Source organism: Oryctolagus cuniculus, chromosome 21 (assembly GCF_964237555.1).
Source record: "Oryctolagus cuniculus chromosome 21, mOryCun1.1, whole genome shotgun sequence".
NCBI lineage: Eukaryota > Metazoa > Chordata > Mammalia > Lagomorpha > Leporidae > Oryctolagus > Oryctolagus cuniculus.
In genome coordinates, this window is record NC_091452.1 from 1,305,031 (window position 1) to 1,322,185 (window position 17,155).

General features: G+C 63.2%; 1 protein-coding gene and 1 long non-coding RNA gene across 4 annotated transcripts in view; one reads left to right on the forward strand and one right to left on the reverse strand.

Moving 5' to 3' along the window:
- ULK1 (unc-51 like autophagy activating kinase 1) overlaps positions 1–11,458 on the reverse strand; it is a 25,156-nt gene extending 13,698 nt beyond the window's left edge. The window contains exons 1-5 of one of the 3 annotated variants that reach the window (XM_008253189.4): positions 10,975–11,458; positions 10,652–10,744; positions 10,509–10,550; positions 2,224–2,256; positions 1,973–2,009 (exon numbers count right to left, since the gene is read on the reverse strand). In XM_008253189.4, coding sequence (XP_008251411.2) covers positions 1,973–2,009; positions 2,224–2,256; positions 10,509–10,550; positions 10,652–10,744; positions 10,975–11,085 — 316 coding nt within the window. In that variant the 5' untranslated portion in view covers positions 11,086–11,458. The remainder of the gene's footprint in view (positions 1–1,972; positions 2,010–2,223; positions 2,257–10,508; positions 10,551–10,651; positions 10,745–10,974) is intronic. The other 2 variants (XM_017340235.3, XM_051829846.2) reach the window with 2 other exon arrangements.
- Positions 9,656–14,390, forward strand: LOC138847451 (uncharacterized). The gene is made up of 2 exons (XR_011385292.1): positions 9,656–10,081; positions 14,163–14,390. It is a non-coding gene; the product is annotated as an uncharacterized lncRNA (long non-coding RNA).
- Positions 14,391–17,155: the final 2,765 nt, after the last annotated feature.

Consider the following 17,155-nt stretch of genomic DNA (forward strand, 5'->3'; position numbering starts at 1 on the left):
CATGGCCGCGCTGCGAGGGGAGGGGTCCCCAGGGCCCAGGCCCACTGTGGCCTTCAGTGAGAGAAGCCTGGACCCATGAACCTGGGGCAGGGCCAAGGTCACAGCACAGCTATGGGCTCAAGGCAGGGAGCTGCTCGGGCTCGCAGAGGCCACCAGCGGCCAAGCCCTGGGGGCTGCAAGGAAAACACAAGGGCCAGCAGCAGAGACAGGCAGAGAAACTGACATAGGCCCCCCCACGCCACACAGACATGCAGACCCAGTCACACAGCATACAGCACACACACACACATATCTCACAGTCACACACATACAGATATACACATCTCACAGACCCAGTCTCACACACACACACACACACACACACACACCACACAGAGATACAGGGCACACAGACCCAGTCACACAGCATACAGCACACACACATCACATCTTACAGACCCAGTCTCTCTCTCTCTCACACACACACACACCAACACACCACAGAGGCCAACAGCCCCAGAGACACACACTGATCTCCCACTACTATCCGGGCCCACTCCTGGCCTCTTCAGAGTCAGGCTCACCCCAGCCTCAGTTCTGGGTGCCCTACACCTGCCCCAGGTCTCCAGCCCCTCCTCCGGAATAAGGAGGCTTCCACAGCAGAGAGGCAGCCGTGGCACAGGCCCACACACAACACAGGCACAAGAATGGATGCGTGGCCAGCGTTAGCATTAACCTCGATGCCAGCTTGTGGACAAGTGCCCTGGGCCTCCAAGCTCCTCCTCTCCAAGGGCAGGTGGCGCCCACGGCTGGCCTGGGACCAACCTGACACCTGCGCAGCCTGGAGGCAGGCCAGGGACCGCCTGGTCACTGAAGGTCAAGGGCTCAGCAGGCAGCGTGGTAGCCACGGGGGAAGAAAGCACTCAGTGAGCAGGCAGAGCCCAGCATGGTGTAGCCATGTGGGCAGCCAGGTGTGGCTGGCAGCTGAGTGCCCAGGGCCATGGGCCTGAGGGCCAGCAGCCTCACCCTGGCCCCTGGCCCACCCTGCACACCACAGCAAGGAAGAGCTCTCTGCTGGCCGCCTGCACTGCCTCCTCTCCCACTGCCAGCTCTGGAGCCCCACCTGCCCACTGACCTGGATTCCTGATCCCCAACCTGCTGGACTCCCCACCCCTGAGTGGTGCCGGGTCTGCAAATGTGCCCCCCCAATCCACGTGGACTCCTCGTCCTACAGCGATGGACTCAGAGGGGCCCTATGGCAGGCAAACAGGCCGACAGGACCACTGCCTTGTAAGGGCCCGTGGGCACGTGTCTGTCCCTTTAGCCACGTGAGAACACAGCAGCTTCGCACAGGCGCAGGCAGGCAGTCTGTGTTGTTGACAATCAACCTGCTCTGTTCTGTCACTCTGTCCTCCCAGACGCTTGGGCCAAGCCCCTGGAATGATCTCTGACCATGTCTGCACCAGCTCCAACCAGATACCCTCACCACCACCAAGGCCCTGCTGGCACCTCCAGCCTGGACAGTCTGAGCCCCTACCCACAGGGTCCCTGACCTGTCCTTCCTGGCACCTGCCCTTTAGCCTCCCTGCTCTGTGGCTGTGTCCCCTGCGCCCAGCCGGCCACACACTCAACCCCACCACTCAGAAAACTGCAGGCCCACCCCCTGCATGGCTGCCTGCCAGGGCACTCGCTCCCTCCCACGACACCGTCACTTACACATCTGGCTCACGCCAACCCCTGCCCCAAGCTGTGAGAACAGAACCCTGGGCACAGTGCCCTCCCCAGGCAGGTGGGAGCTGCTCCAGAGCCGCTGGTGGGGACGGCTCGTGGACAGCATCACAAGACGTGAAACACCAGGGCCCCCTTCCATCTACCCCAGGGTGCTGGGCGAAGAGAAAGCCCAAGCAAATCACCAGGGGCAGCTGGGGCCAGGCCACCTCCCAAGTGGCACCAGGGTGACCCACAGCCCCCGGCAGCCTCAGGGCCCACTCACTGTGCAGGTAGTCAGCCAGGTCCCCGCCGTTACAGTACTGCAAGAGAGCACACCCCATCAGGAAGTGGCCAGAGGCCCAGGATGGACCTTCCAGCCCTGCCCGGTACCCCCAGGCTCATCCCCAAGTGTGCCCAGCAACCCCGGCGAAGACGCTAACAGTGGGCACTCGTCACCTCCGCAGGCCCTCACCACAGCCCCCCTCTGGTGCCCAGTGCTGTGGACATGCAGCCGTAGGGTCGCAGGATACTCACCTCCATGACCAGGTAGACAGAGTTGGCCATTTCCTGCAGGTCAGAGAAGGGCTGTAAGAGGCGGAAGTGCCTCCGGATCCCGCTGGGCACCACCCAGGGAGTAGACAAAGCCAGGCCACCAGGCTGCCAGCCCATGGTGCTGGGCTTGCCTGCTCAGCAGCCGGGAGGCAGCCCACGTGAGACAGTGGGCTCTGGAGGTGGCGTTGGCTGTGTCTTGTGGCTACTTGGAAAACGGGCTTGAGGGGCAGGAACAGAGACCAACGGGGTGGGCTGGAGCCAGCAGGCCTCGGCAGGGTGGGGCCTCCATCCTAGCCATGACAACTCCTGGCTCGGGTGACCAGCCAGCAGGAAGGGTTCAGGTGTGTGGCAGGCTCGACCCTCAGGCAGTGGGAACTGCTCCGTTCCAGCTCCGGAACCAGAACCCGAACCGGAACAACAGATTACAGAGGCATCCAGCCTCTCTGATAGGCCTCGTGGGGGTCTGGCTATGGTCCCTGGGCCTGAAAGCCCCCAGCGCTGGTGGGCCAGGGCAGCATCCTACCCAGCCCTGGGCTCAAACACAGCTCAGCCCAGGTGGTGCCAAGCACACCCTCATCTGGGAGTCACTGCTTCAGAGTGCCTAGGGATGCCGAGTGGGTGTGGCCTGCGCCCGAGCCAGCTGGAAGCAGGGACTTCCCCGTAGCACATCCCTCACCCACGTAACAGGCGAGCCTTCCTCACCCCACTTCACAGATGTGGATGCCGAGTCAAACCTGGCACCCTGTGTTCCACCTCCAGGTGGGGATGCCCCAGCCCGGGAGCAAGGTCCCCTCACCCCCAGGAGTGCTCGCCCTTGAGGACAGGAGGAGGAAGCCCATCCCAGGCCCCGCTTCCTCTAGTCTGCTCCAAGGCAACTCTGGCCGGGGACGGACCCAAACACCCCAGACTGTCTCCAGGCGGTGGCTGTGAGCCACCAGGAGCTACAGGTGAGCTCCACCCCGCAGCCCAGAGACCTGCCCCTCCCACCACACCCCAGGGTCCTTGCTTGCTGTCACTCAGCCCATCCCCTCACCCTGGCAGGACAGAGGACCCCAACGCCAGCTCAGCCCACAGTCCTAGGAAGCCCAGGCCTGCGTCAGAGATGCTCCGGGCAGAGGGATGTGGAGCTGCTGAGTGACCAGTCCCTGAGAACGACAAGCCTCCACCCTGCCCCAGGGCTGCCAGTGCACGGCTGCATGCCTGGGCCCTGCCGGGTGAGTAGGCGGCAGGCTTGCAACCTCACAGCGAGTGGCTTGGCAGGGAGGTTGGGAAGCTGAGACAGGGCCTAGGGAAGGAGGGCGCTGTCCACAAAGGCAGGCCTCGGCCCACCCGACCCAGGAGTCCCTGGCAGGCTCTGCCCCACCCAAGTGAGGGAGGCCAGCTGCTGGGGAGAGATAACCCTGGCAGCAGGGGCAGGCACCTGGTGGTCAGGCAGGAGATCCAAGGCTAGGGCAGTGAGGAGAGAGGTGGGGCCCGGAAGCCCTCAGAGCCCACACTCCCCAGGCCCTGCAGCGCACTGTCCACACCTGCCTCGCGCGAGCGCCAGGGGCAGGCACCCAACTGGACAGACCAGAGAGGCTGCATCCCCTCGCACTGGGAGATACTCCGCAGTGGCAGAGCTCATTGGCCCTGCCCTCCAGGGCCCCAACCCACCCCGGGGGCCAGGACTGACCAGGACGAGGGCGTGGCACCAATGACAGAGGCAGCGCTGGACCGGCGGGGACGCTAGGCCAAGGTGGTGCGGGCGCAGGAGCCCTGCACCTCCTCACCTGGGGCACCATGAGCCCCACCCACCCACAGCAGCCTCCTCCCACACAGAAAGGCAAGGCTCATGGGAGCACGCCTGCCACAAGCTGTCACCTGCCCACAGAACTCTGCTGCCACCCCCACCTGCTGCCCCTGCCACCCAGGCCACTTGGGTCTCGCTTGTGTACACAGCCTGTGGCTCTCCATCCACCTCACTGATGCTGGAGCCCCCGGCCACGGCCTTGCCCACTGAGACGCACCTTCCCAGAGGGGCCCCTGCCCCCACCCCACCGTGCTGGCCTGCTTCCCGGCTCCCTGAAACCACGGTGGGTGTGGCCCAGGCTCACGGCTGCCAGAGCTGTGGGTGCCAGTGGCTCCATCCTTGTCTCTCAGCTGCTCCTTGCTGGTCACCTCTGCCCAGTCTGCCACCCCACAGCCTCCCCAGGCACAGGACCTGGGGCAGCGGGGCTGGGGGCCACCTCACCACAGGGCACGGGGGCCTGAGGATCCCACGCACAGCTTCCCACCACCCTGAGGTGGAGGGCAGCTGCGGACAGCGCCCACTAGGCTGTGCGCCTATCTCCCCACCCGCGAGCCGGATCCTCGGAAGCCCACAGGCCAGCCCCGACCCAGGTGACTGGGATGCTCGTGAGCACGCTGTGTCCACTGGGATGTGGCAGGGCCAGGCCAGCTGCTCTGCGTCCCGTCCCGTGCGTCCGCCTCCCCCTTCCAGAGGAGGGGACACGAGAAGGCGGGACCAAGCATCGCAGCAGCAGCTGCCCTGGGCCACCACGCCAGGCCGGGCTCTCCCAGCTCTCCCTGCGACCTGCACTCTCGGGCTCTCCCAGCTCTCCCTGCGACCTGCACTCTCGGGCTCCTGGGGCAGCAGGGGCCACAGCTGTCCACCCCACAGGACCCACCCAGAAGCCAGACACTTCAGGCCCCACTGCCACCAGCCTCTGCAGGGCCAAGTTTGGCTTTCACAGGCATCCCCGGGGAGTGGGGGCCAGGCGGGCACCAGGCACCCAGCCAGTCCCCTTAGACGATCGAATGGCCAAGAAACGGCTTCACCACTTTCACCCACCTGATCGCAGAGGCCCTGGCCACATCCCACTCGGTGGGGTGGGCGGCAGCCACCAGGCGGGTCCTGCCCTTGGACCTGTGATACCCGGACATGCACGCCCAGACACAGTGAGAAGACTCGGTCTCTCAAGTGAGCACAACAGGCTCCCCACGTCATCACTCCCTCCCCTTGAGGGTAGGTCCACCCAGAAGGAACGGGGTGGAAGTCAGAACCAGTCCTGGTTACTGCTGGCCCTCAGCAGAGCTGGAAAGGAAACCCAGACGCCCAGCGGGGCGGACCCTAAAGAGTAACCCCAGCCTTGTGCACCCAGGCTCTCAGGACAGGGGTGGGAGTGTAGCCTAGTGGTTAAGACGTCCACCTCCCACACAGCACTGTGGGGTTCAGTTCCTGGCTCCGGCGTCAGTTTCCTCCTAATAGACACCCTGGTGGGCCACAGTGATGGCACAAGTGCCTGAGTCTCTGCCACCCACATGGGAGACACGGACTGAGCTCCCGGCCCAGCCTTGGCAGAGCTGTTGCAGTACCTGGGGACTGAACCAGGCGTGGCAGCCTTCACTCTGTGACTGTCTCCCTCTCACTCTCTGCCTCTCAAATAAATGATAACACTTGGGGCCCATGCTGCGGTGCTACAAGTTAAACTGCCACCTGTGACACCAGCATCCCCTATGAGTGCCGGTTCCAGTCCCGGCTGCTCCACTTCCGATCCAGCTCTCTGCTGTGGCCTGGGAAAGCAGTAGAAGATGGCCCAAGTGCTTGGGCCCCTGCACCCACGTGGGAGACCCAGAAGAAGCTCCTGGCTCCTGGCTTCAGATCAGCACAGCCCCGACCGTTGCAGCCACTTGGGGAGTGAGCGGCAGATGAGAGACCTTGGTCTCCTTTCTGTTTCTCTCTAACTCTGCCTTTCAAATAAATACATAAATCTTAAAAAAAAAAAAAAAAAAGGCAGGCCAGCGCCGCGGCTCACTAGGCTAATCCTCTGCCTTGCGGCGCCGGCACACCAGGTTCTAGTCCCGGTCGGGGCGCCGGATTCTGTCCTGGTTGCCCCTCTTCCAGGCCAGCTCTCTGCTGTGGCCAGGGAGTGCAGTGGAAGATGGCCCAAGTACTTGGGCCCTGCACCCCATGGGAGACCAGGATAAGTACCTGGCTCCTGCCATCGGATCAGCGCGGTGCGCCGGCTGTGGCAGCCTTTGGAGGGTGAACCAACGGCAAAAGGAAGACCTTTCTCTCTGTCTCTCTCTCTCACTGTCCACTCGGCCTGTCAAAAAATTAAAAAAAAAAAAAAAAAAAAGGCAGCGAAGATGGCCCAAATGCTTGGATCCCTGCCACCCATGTCAGAGACGCAGATGAAGCTCCTGGCTTCTAGTAGATGGAACATTTCTCTGTCTCTCCCTCTCTGTAGCTCTGCCTTTCAAAAAAATAAACAAATCTTTAAAAAATAAAATAAGACTTAAAAGGGGAGCGCTAAGTCAACACCCTTGGGATGAGGCTGGCCAGGCTCGCCGCCCTCCACACGCAGCACGGCTGGCTCCAGAGGCCAGTGTCGCAGGGAGCCTGGCACGGGCATCTGGGCACGTAGGAGGCCACCTCACCCCACCCCTGGGAACACTAAGGTGCTTTGCTTAATAGGATCCCTCTGCCAATCCCAGTCCTGTCTGCTGATCCTGGGCTGGGCCTGGAGGGCAGGCACAGACCCAGTTAACTCTTCCAGAGCCGGCCTTCTGGGTCCCGGGAGGCAGCAAAAGCCACAGCTGGGGCCTGGACAGAGCCACCCTGCCCCCGAAGCCCTGTGTTTCTGGACAGCTCCCAAAAGGGAAGAGATGCTGGCCCCACCCTGAGGAGGAAGCCCTGCTGCTGCCCATTGTTCACCGGCCCCTACTCCGGCCACCAGCTTCCCTCTCTGCCCCTCCCTCTTCTCTGACCAGGGTTCTACCAGGGAGCTCAGCAGCAGGGGGCTGGCTGCTGCCTGGGCCCCTCAGAGCCCGTGGGAGCCAGGCAGACACAACCTACACATGCCCCCCAAACCTGCTTGTAGCAGCGCGGTCCAGATGGACCCGCACCCCAGGGAGCAGTCCCACGACACCACACAGCCACACAAGGCACCAGCAGCCACCCGCAGAAGCCCCGAGCACCCCAGACGTAAGGCGGAGCCTCCGCTCCGAAAGCTCAAGACCGGCAGGCATCCCGGTGTCGGCAGCCAGGCTCCGCCAGGAGGCGAGAGCAGCAGGACAGTGACCACCGCTGGAGGACCAGCGAGGAGGGCGGGGGCCGGGCTCGGGGCAGCCACGCCCATGCCCACTCCACACGCGCCACCTTCAGTCAGGAGTGCTTCCTGTTTCAAAACCTAAAAGCAAGGCGGGGGGGGGGGGCCTAAAACAATGCCACATAAAACAAAACAGTGTGGCAGGAGCCTCCCAGAGCCTGCCGCGAAGACCATCCCAGGCCTCATCTGGGCTCAGCCCAGCCCCCACCACAGTCTGGAGGGCACCAAGTTAGCACAGGTGTCCACCAGCAGCCGACGGCGCACAGGAAGCAAGGCTGCGGGAGGTGTCACCCCTCTTCCCCGGGGACACTGGAAGCCCCCAGCACCTGTGCCAATAACAAGGCAGGTGACACAGACAAGAGAGCAAAGGCCACGCGGGCCTGCCGTTCCCGTTCAACACGGCTGAGCAAACCAACCTAACACAGTGAGGACAAAACCCCCCACCTCAACAGACAAGAGACCACCTCGGCACCTCCAGGGCTCCCAGCACAGCGAACACTCAGGCGTCAACCCCACGTGGGTGGGGAAGGGAGGCACCAGGAGCCTCCTCACCCAAACTCACAGACAGACTGCGTGGCTCCCGTCCTAGCAGTCAGGGAGACCCCGACCCAGCAGGGGTGCCACTCCCCACCCTGCACACGGCCCGATGCACAGGCCCAAGAGCCCAGCCGGCAGCAATGTGGGGGGCCTGTGGCTGAGGGACCACGTTGCCTCCTGGAGGACCTCGGACGACGGCTCCCGGGAACACACCCTACTTCTACAGATCTGCGATCCGGCGGGTTGGGCCGCAGCCTGTGACGCCGGCATCCCACAAACGCAGCACCAGTTCTGATCCCGGCTGCTCCATTTCTGGTCCCGCTCCCTGCTGACAGCCCGTGTGCTCAGGATCCTGGGCCCACGCAGTAGGCTCGGATAAAGCTCCTGACTTCAGCCTGGAGTCAACCAGTGGATCGAGGATCTCTCTCTCTCTCTCTCTCTAGTAACTCTGCCTTTCAAACAAATATCCACCTAGCAGCGCCGGCACACCGGGTTCTAGTCCCGGTCGGGGCGCCGGATTCTATCCCGGTTGCCCCTCTTCCAGGCCAGCTCTCTGCTGTGGCCCAGGAGTACAGTGGAGGATGGCCCAAGTGCTTGGGCCCTGCACCCCATGGGAGACCAGGAGAAGCACCTGGCTCCTGGCTTCGGATCAGCGCGGTGCGCCGGCCACAGCAGCCATTGGAGGGTGAACCAAAGGCAAAAGGAAGACCTTTCTCTCTCTCTCTCTCACTATCCACTCTGTCAAAAAAAAATCACAAATCTTTCTACAGACTGACAGCTGGCACGGCGGAGTAAAGGCACAGTCTCAACCACACGGCCTGGTGACAGCCCAGGGGACCACACACATCCTGTGAGTAGGGGTCCACCCCAGTCTACCGGCAGGAAGAGGTGCAGGCGGGACACACCGCCCCTGCACAGCAGAGCCAGGGCTGCTGCCTGGCGGCTCACCACGGTCCAGCTCAGAACCACTGTGCTCACGGCGACTGAGAAGGTGCAACCCTTCCGGTGCGGATTGAGACAAAAGAGAACCTTCTCCAAGATACATGCTTACAGGGAGAAAGGCCACAGTGCGGAACAGCAGCTGGGGCAGATCCGGGGGCCACCTATGGCGGCGCGTGAGGGCAGCAGCGGACCCCAATAAGGGGTGGGGGCCCCAGGATGACTTGTGACCTGTACTGCTCAGGGCTTTCTTTTCTTGGTCAAATCATCTGTTGCCGATTTTTAAAAACAAATCCGTTGTTTCTGGACCCTGGTGTCTGGGTCAGCCCAAAGCTTTAAGGACACAGGGAACAATCCCCAGATCCAGGGGGGGACCCCAGGCCGTCCAGGGAGGCGCCGGCCGGCACTTCTCAGCCCGTCCTGAGCGGGGCAGCCAGTGTCGCTAACGCTGGAGGAGGTGGCAGGTGCTCGGAGCCAGGTGTGTGGCCCAGAGGTGTGTGTGTGCAGAGGTGTTAAGGAGGCAGCCACTGGGAGCCCAGCATGGAGGGAACACAGGTGGGGGGTGCAAGGCAAGCGGAGGGTGCGCGAGGGGGTCCGGGTCCCACAAGTGCGGATGCCAAGAGGCTTCAGAAAATGGAGAGGGGAGAGAAAAACAGCGGTGAAGAGGGTGCAGAGGGAGAGGGAAGGGAGGAGGGAGGGCGGGAGGCGGCTCCTGGACCCAGAACACGATGTCTCTGCTGGGTTCCAGGTACTCGCTGTCACTCTGGACCTGGGCCCTCCCCACGTCACCCCATGACACGCCACAGCCCCCAAGGCCATAGCACACTGGACAGCGAGGGAGGGAGGGAGGGGAGGAAGGAGGGAGGCGGCCGGCTGGGAACTTCCCTCAGCCAGGGCTGGTCCCGTGGCCTCAGTAAACAGCTTTCAAAACCATTAGTCAGCACTTCGACTGGCAGATCTGCGCCTCAGGTTCCTGGTCCCCAAGCCGGGCATCTAGGGTCCCCGACCTCTGCCTGCCGCTGCCGCGCCCAGGGGCTGGGGGACAGCACGGCAGGCAGGCCAGCTCCTCGGCCTGCCTGCTGTCCAGGGCCAGCCAGACCTGGGGTGGCCTCATCGACAGCAGACGGCGGGTGGCTGCTCCGTGCCACCAGCCCAGCCCCCGCTGCCAGCAAGAAGGCATCGCCTGCAGCCCCTCCCCCAGGCTGACGCAGCGAGAGGCCAGCCAATGCCAGGCCACCGGAGCAATGTCAACAAAACAACCACCGGCCAGACAGGTGGGCCAGCAGGGGGCCCCGCTGACTGGCAGTCGGGGCTACCACTGGTTCGGACTCCGGGTGGGGGTACCCACCACCGGCCACGCTGCTGTCAGCCCACCCGTTGTCCTCTGCCCGCCCCCCCCCCCCCCGCATCGCCCGCTCAGGCAGCCGGACAAGCTGGGAGCTCCCCAATACAGCAAGGGGAAGCCAGGCCACAGACCTGGGCTGTTGATGGGGTGTCTGGGGTCCCCTCAAGGCCTCAGAACTAGCTCGGCCAGAGACACACCACGGCTACAGCCAATGCCCAACTCCTCCCGCCCGCGAAGGACACAGGCCCGCGACCCCCCATGACTGACCAGGGCCTTGGGCGCCTGGCTGCCTGGGGCTGAGGCCCGGGTGGCAGCCCTCCTACCCTACCCCCACCCGCAGCAGCCCGGTGGCTCACCTGGAAGTCATATAATGCCACAATGTTTTCGTGTTTCAGTTCCTAGGACAGAAACCCAGGTTCCCGGTGAGCTGGAGGGAGGGAGGCCGGCGAGGACTGGCCCTCACCCTGTCTCCCGGCCGCTGCCCGGCCAGTCCGCTCACCTTTAGGATTTTAATCTCCTTCCCCAACAGCGTCTGGGACTTGGCAAGGTTCTTCTTGTTAATGCACTTGACTGCGACCTCTAGGTCATGCTTCTGAAACCCAGAGAGGGACCCTTCAGGGGGGGCTATCCCGGGGCTGACCCCAGGCCTGGGACACGCAGGTGACCCGCGCCGTCCCGGAGAGGTCTCGGGACGGAACTCCACCTCCGCAGGAGGCGGCCCAGGGAGCTCCTTTGGGGGAAGGGCCCCCCGGCCAGGGGTGCCCCCGGGGCCGGGGCTCCCGGATGCCGGTCCCAGGGCGGGCCGCACGCGCCGGGGCTCACCTCCCGGTGGCGGCCCTTGAACACCACCGCGAAGGCGCCGTGGCCGATCAGGTCCTTGCGGGAGAACTCGAACTTGCCCACGGTCTCGATGCCGCCGCGGCCGGGCTCCATGGCGCGCGCGGGCCGGGGGCGCGGGCCCGGGCGCGCGGGACTCAGGCGGAGGCTCGGGCCGGGGCCCGCGGGCCGGGGGCGCGGGGCCGGGCGCGCGGGGCCGGGCGCGGGCGCATCGCCGGGGCCGCGCGCCCCATCGGGCAGGCCGGGGCCGGGTCCCAGCCCCGCGGGCCGACGAGGCCGGGAGAGCGCTCCTTCTGAGGGCTCGCCGCGGCGCTGCGGATACGAATCCGAGTCCAAACCCGACTCCGGCCGAGGCCCCGGCTCCAACTCGGGCTCGGACTAAGACTCCAACTCGGGCTCCGACCCCGGCCGGGAAACAAAAGAGCTGCGGCGCTTGGGCCTCTGAGCCCCAGACGCCAGCGCAGCCGCACTGCGCGCCGGGCCGGGAGGCGGGGCCTTGGGGAGGCGGGACCTAGGGGAGGCGGGGCCTGCTGCCGGCCAGGCCTAGTGGGTACCGGGGCGGGGGGGCGGGGACTGGCGGGGGCGGTGCCTCGAGGAGGCGGGGTCTGGAGACCGGCGGGACATAGCGTGCGTCGGGGCGGGGCCCCTAATGGGCGGAGCTAGATGTATGGGCGGGGCCAGTCTGTTGTGGGCGGAGCTAAGCCGGGGCCGTGCAGCCAGCGGCCGGGCGTGGGCCCAGGGTCCCTGTCTGGGCCCCGCCCGCCGGGTTTCCTTCCGCGGCCCGCAGACCTGGGCGGTGGCTTCTCCCCTCCCTGGTCTCCAGAGAGACGCCAGTAATATCTGGGGCGTGGCGTGTGCGCCCAGGGACCGGGTCGCGGTGGAGTGAGTCACAGCGCATGCGTTTCTGTCCAGCTGTAGGCGGGACCGGCTGCACCGAAACCTGGGAGCCGGCGCAGGTCCACCGGGTCGCGGCCGGTGCTCTGCGGGCGGTCCATGGCCTTAAATAAACACGCGAGTGCGCGCGCTCCGAAGAGACGCAGGTGCAGAGCCCCGTGCCTGCGGCTCCGCGCTCTCGAGGCAGGCCGCGTGCCTCGCGGAGGCCAGCGCGCTCACCACGGCGACCGCCTGGGGGGCCTGCCCCCACATCCCGGTGTAAGCTGGGGGGCTTGCTCGCATTCAAGAGCAGGACTCACAAGCACTGCATTTGCAAATGCGGGGTTCTGATCCGCCCTCACCACCCCGGGCCTCAGCCAGTCCTGGAAGCCCTCTCCCAACACCAGGGTTCCCTCAGGCCCCCACCCTGGGGCCCTGGGTCTCCTGGTCCAGCCTTGGCTTTTTCAAATGAGGAGACTCCAAGGGCCACGTGGTCAGCACAGCCCCATTTCCTTCCCGCCTTTGTTCCACCAGTGTTTGTGAACACCCACTACCATGCACTGTGAACAGGGCTCCTGCCCTCGGGGGCTTCCAGCCCAGGGGCTGGCTTGGGGGCAGGGGACGCTAAGGTGCCAGGACTGCAGGGACCACGCGAGGCTGTGCCTGTGGACATGCTTGGTGGGGACAGCGAAGGGCAGAGAGGAGGGCCCGATGGCAGGGTGGGATTTGCATCTGGAAGATGGTTCAGTCCACAAGAAAGCTAGGGGTCTTTGCTTATATTTTTAAGATTTGTTTATTTATTTGAAAGGCAGACTGAGGGGCTGGTGCTGTGGCATAGCAGGTTAAGCCTCTGCCTCCGACGCCGGCATCCCATATGGGAACTGGTTCAAGACCCAGCTGCTCCACTTCCGGCCCAGCTCCCTGCTAGTGGCCTGGGAAAGCTGTGAGACCGCCACAACACACACCAAACACCGGAGTACGGAAAAGGGTTTATTGGAGGAAACCCAACAGACCAGAGGGAAGGGGCGAAGAATCCCATGAGGACGGGGATGGGGCTGACACCGGGGGTTGGGCCATGTGGCTACCTGGCTTCCAGCAATGGCGGCAGGGCGAGAGACTAGGATGGTGTCAGGGCTGCACCATTTTACTAACAAAAGCAGCCGAAGATGGCCCAAACGCTTGGGTCCCTGCACCCACGTGGGAGACCCAGAAGAGGCCCCTGCTCCTGGCTTCTGCCTGGCCCAGCCCTGGCCATTGCAGCTCTTGAGGAGTGAACCAGTGGATGGAAGACTCTCTCTCTCTCTCTCTCTCTCTCTCTCTCTCTCTTCCCTCTACCCCATTCTGGATTTCAATTAAAGAAATCTTTATAAAAACCTAAGTTGTTAGTAAAATGGCACAGTCTTATCTGTGGTGCAACCTACGCCCCAAAGCCATCCTAGGCTGTAGCCCCTGGCGCCAAGGCCCAACCACAGCTGTCGGCTCCACCCCCATCCTAATCAGATTCGCTGTTCCTGCTTCCCTGCCCGCCCGCTGGCAAAGTTTTAAGAGGACCTGTTCCTGAACACTTGGCTCGCTCTCTCAATCTGTCTCTCTCTCCTACACTCTCCTCCTCTTTTCCCGCTTCGCCCCTGCCCTCCGGTCTGTTGGGTCTCCCCCAGTAAACACTTCTGCTGACTCCGGCGTTTGGTGTGTTCTGCGGCGGCCTTACAACAGTGGCCACAGATACAGCCAAAACCCTGGCAATCAATCACCCTGGAGCTAGGCGACCGTGGGGGGGGGGGGGAGGGGCTGACCGGCTTCCCAGATGCAGTCCTCACAGCAGGCTGGGGCCCAGGCCACCTGAGGCCCTCCAGGCCAGGGTGGAGCTGGGCGGGGCTCTCTGTGCCCCCGGGAGCAGTGATGATCAGAGAGAGGACTGGGCTGAGTTCTCCAGAGCTCTCCAGACCCCCCACCCGCGGCCCCAGGCTAGGTCTGTCCTGGATCCCAGCCCTCCAGACAGCTTCTCAGAACCAGGGCTGGCACCGGAGGCTTCAGCCACTTCGCACCAAAGGAGAGGCATCAGGGAAGGGCCCACCCTTGGGGCTGGGGCTGGGGCTGGGGCTGGGAGGGGGCTTACCTGCTGGCTCTGGAGGATTGAGTGGTGACAGCCTGAGGACCCAGGGGACGTCAACCCCAGTACCCGCGGGGCCCCAAGAAGCCATCTTATACCTAGGTGTTTACACAAAACCATTTCTGGGGGCTGGCACCGTGGCCGCCTGCAGCGCCGGCATCCCATAAGGGCTGCTTCTCTTCCGATCCAGCTCTCCGTATGGCCCGGGAAAGCAGTGGAAGACGGCCCTAGTGCTTGGACCCCTGCACCCACGTGGGAGACCTGGAACAAGCTCCTGGCTCCTGGCTTTGGGTTGGCCCAGCTCTGGCCATTGCGCCTATTTGAGGAGTGAACCAGCCGATGGAAGACCTCTTTCTCTCTGTCTGTAACTCTGCCTCTCAAATACATAAATAAAATCTTAGAGAGAGAGAGAGAGAAATGTTCTCAGCTTTATTCCTAATAGCCCAAAGCCAGAGGCAACCCCATGATGGAGTGGAGAGTCCTTGAGCAGGGACACTGCGGGGATACCCCCGCCACACCTGCCTGCCCTGCCGCAGGGCCCGAGAGCCAGGAGCAGAGGCTCTGTGCCGAGCCGAGCCGAGCGGTTCCTGTGCAGGGGTCTGGAAGGGAGGTCAGCGGATGTGGATGGTGGCTCCCTGGGAAAGGCAGCAGAGAGCCCCAGGGTGGTGGACAACTGGGGCGGGGGGCCGGGCACGCACATTTGTCCAAACTCACTGACCTGCCTGTGTGTGACTGCTGCCTCGGCGGAGTGGGTCTGAAATGCTCAGACAGCCAGGCCACCACGGGGATGAACGGCACTGCCCTCGGGATGGAGACAGACACACGGCCGCACAGGCAAGCCCAGAGAGGCTGGCGGGGCCAGAGTGACTGGGGTCTCCTCCGGTGGTGGTGAGAGGTTTGGGCCTGGACAGAGCGGGTGGTTGTACGGTGTCCTGCGACACCTCCGAATTGCCCACGGTGTCATTTCACATCACATGAAACTCAGCGAGGAGAGGAAGAAGGAGGATGGGGGAGGAAGGGGCTGGGGGTGGTCCAGGCAGTCACTACCCCTGAGTGGAAGGAGCCACCCCTGCCTGCCCAGGGGCTGAGGGCACCGGGGAGCCTTGTGGAGGTGGCCAGGGTGGCCAGGAGGGGGGTTGACGGGGTCCAGGCACACACGGCTTTATCCAGCCACCTTCCCAGCCTCCCGAGGCTCCAGTCCTTGAACTTCAGCCCCTTCCAAAGGAGGCCCAAGCTGGCCAGGAGCCTGCAGCTGGCCAGACTGGTTCCTCAGGAGGCCTCAGTCTTGCCGGTGACTCAGCCGGACACAGCCACAGCCAGCCCCGGCTCCTGCATGGACGGTCAGGGGCCTCGAGGGACATCCTAAAGACACGCAGAGCTCCTGCTGGGCTGAGTCACAAAGGGCCTGGGGCCAGCAGCAGGGCTGGAGCCTCCCCTGAGCGCCTCACCCAGACTCCCGTGCCAGCACCCCTGGTCCCCTCTCCTCATCTCCCCAACCTGGCAGTCCTGCCCTCCCACCTCGGCAAGTGGCACCACTCCCCAGGGGCTGCTCCTAGCCAGCCAACCACTCATCTACTTTCCTCTTCTGCCCAAGTCCATCCCCCATGGCCACCCCCAGTCCAAGCTGCTGTCATCTCTCCCTGGGCCACCCCAGAAGTCCCCTGATGAGCACAGCATGGTCTTCCCCCTTTGTCCCGCCCACCTGATGGGCACAGGGCCTTGGCACTGACTGGCTGTTTGTCCAAATGCTGCTTTGGCTCCAGGATTGCCTCCTGAAGTCACTGGCCGTCACTGCATCTAAGACAAGCCTTCCCCCAGCCCACCACTGCTCATAACGACGGGTAGCCCTGGACCAACGATGACAATAAGGGACCTCTGAGGTTGGACAAGAGACAGCCACCTCTTTTTTTTTTTTTTTTTTAAGATGTATTTATTTATTTAAAAGTCAGAGTCAGAGAAAATCAGCATGCTTCCATCCACTGCTTCACTCCCCAGATGGCCTCGATGGCCAGGGCTGGGCCAGGGCTGGGCCAGGGCGAAGCCAGGAGCCTAGAACTCCGCGGGCGCAGGGGCCCAAGCACTTGGGTGTCTCCTGCTGCTTTCCTGAGCACATCAGCAGGGAGCTGAATTGGAAGTGGAGCAGCTGGGACTTTGAACTGGTGCTCACATGGGATGCCAGAGTTGCAGGTGGTAGCTGAATTCGATACACCACAGCGCCGGCCTTGACAGTCACATCTTAATCCCTCTTCTCTGGACCTCAGTTTCCTGCTCTGTAAAATGGGCAAAGTCCAGGGCTGGTGCTGTGGCGCAGCGGGTTAGAGCCCTGGCCTGTGGCACTGGCATAGCACATGGGCGCTGGTTCAAGTCCCCAGTGTTGCACTTCTGATCTAGCTCCCTGCTAATGTGCCCGGGAAAGCAATGGAAGGTGGCCCAAGTGATTAAGTCTCTGCACTCATGTGGGATGCCAAATGGCTACAACGGCCGGAGCTGTGCTGATCTGAAGCCAGCAGTCAGGAGCTTCCTCCAGGTCTCCCACTCAGGTGCAGGGGCCCAAGCACTTGGACCATCTTCCACTGCTTTCCCAGGCCACAGCAGAGAGCTGGATCGGAAGTGGAACAGCCAGGACTGGAACCGGCACTCATAGGGGATGCCAGCACTGCAGGCAACGGCTTTACCGGCTACACCATAGCATGGGCCCCCTGACTTTCAAATAGACAAATAAATCTTTAAAAAAGAAAATGCCTGGGGCCAGCGCTGTGGTGCAGCGGGTTAATACCCCGGCCTGAAGTGCCGGCATCCCATATGGGCGCCGGTTTGAGACCTGGCAACTCCACTTCTGATCCAGCTCTCTGCTGTGGCCTGGGAGAGCAGTGGAAGATGGCCCAAGTCCTTGGGCCACTGCACCCACGTGGGAGACCCAGAAGAAGCTCCTGGCTCCTGGCTTTGGATTGGTGCAGCTCTGGCTGTTGCGGCCATCAGGGGAGTGGACCAGCAGATGGATGACCTCTCTGTCTCTCTGTAACTCTGCCTTTCAAATAAACAAATAAATCTTATAAAAAAATAACAGGTGAGAAGAATGGCAGCTCCCAGGGCTGGGGGAGGATGGTGAGGAGAGACTGTTCGTGACCGTGGGTTTTCTTTGGGGGTAATGGAATGTTCTGGAACTAGAGAGCATTGTGACTG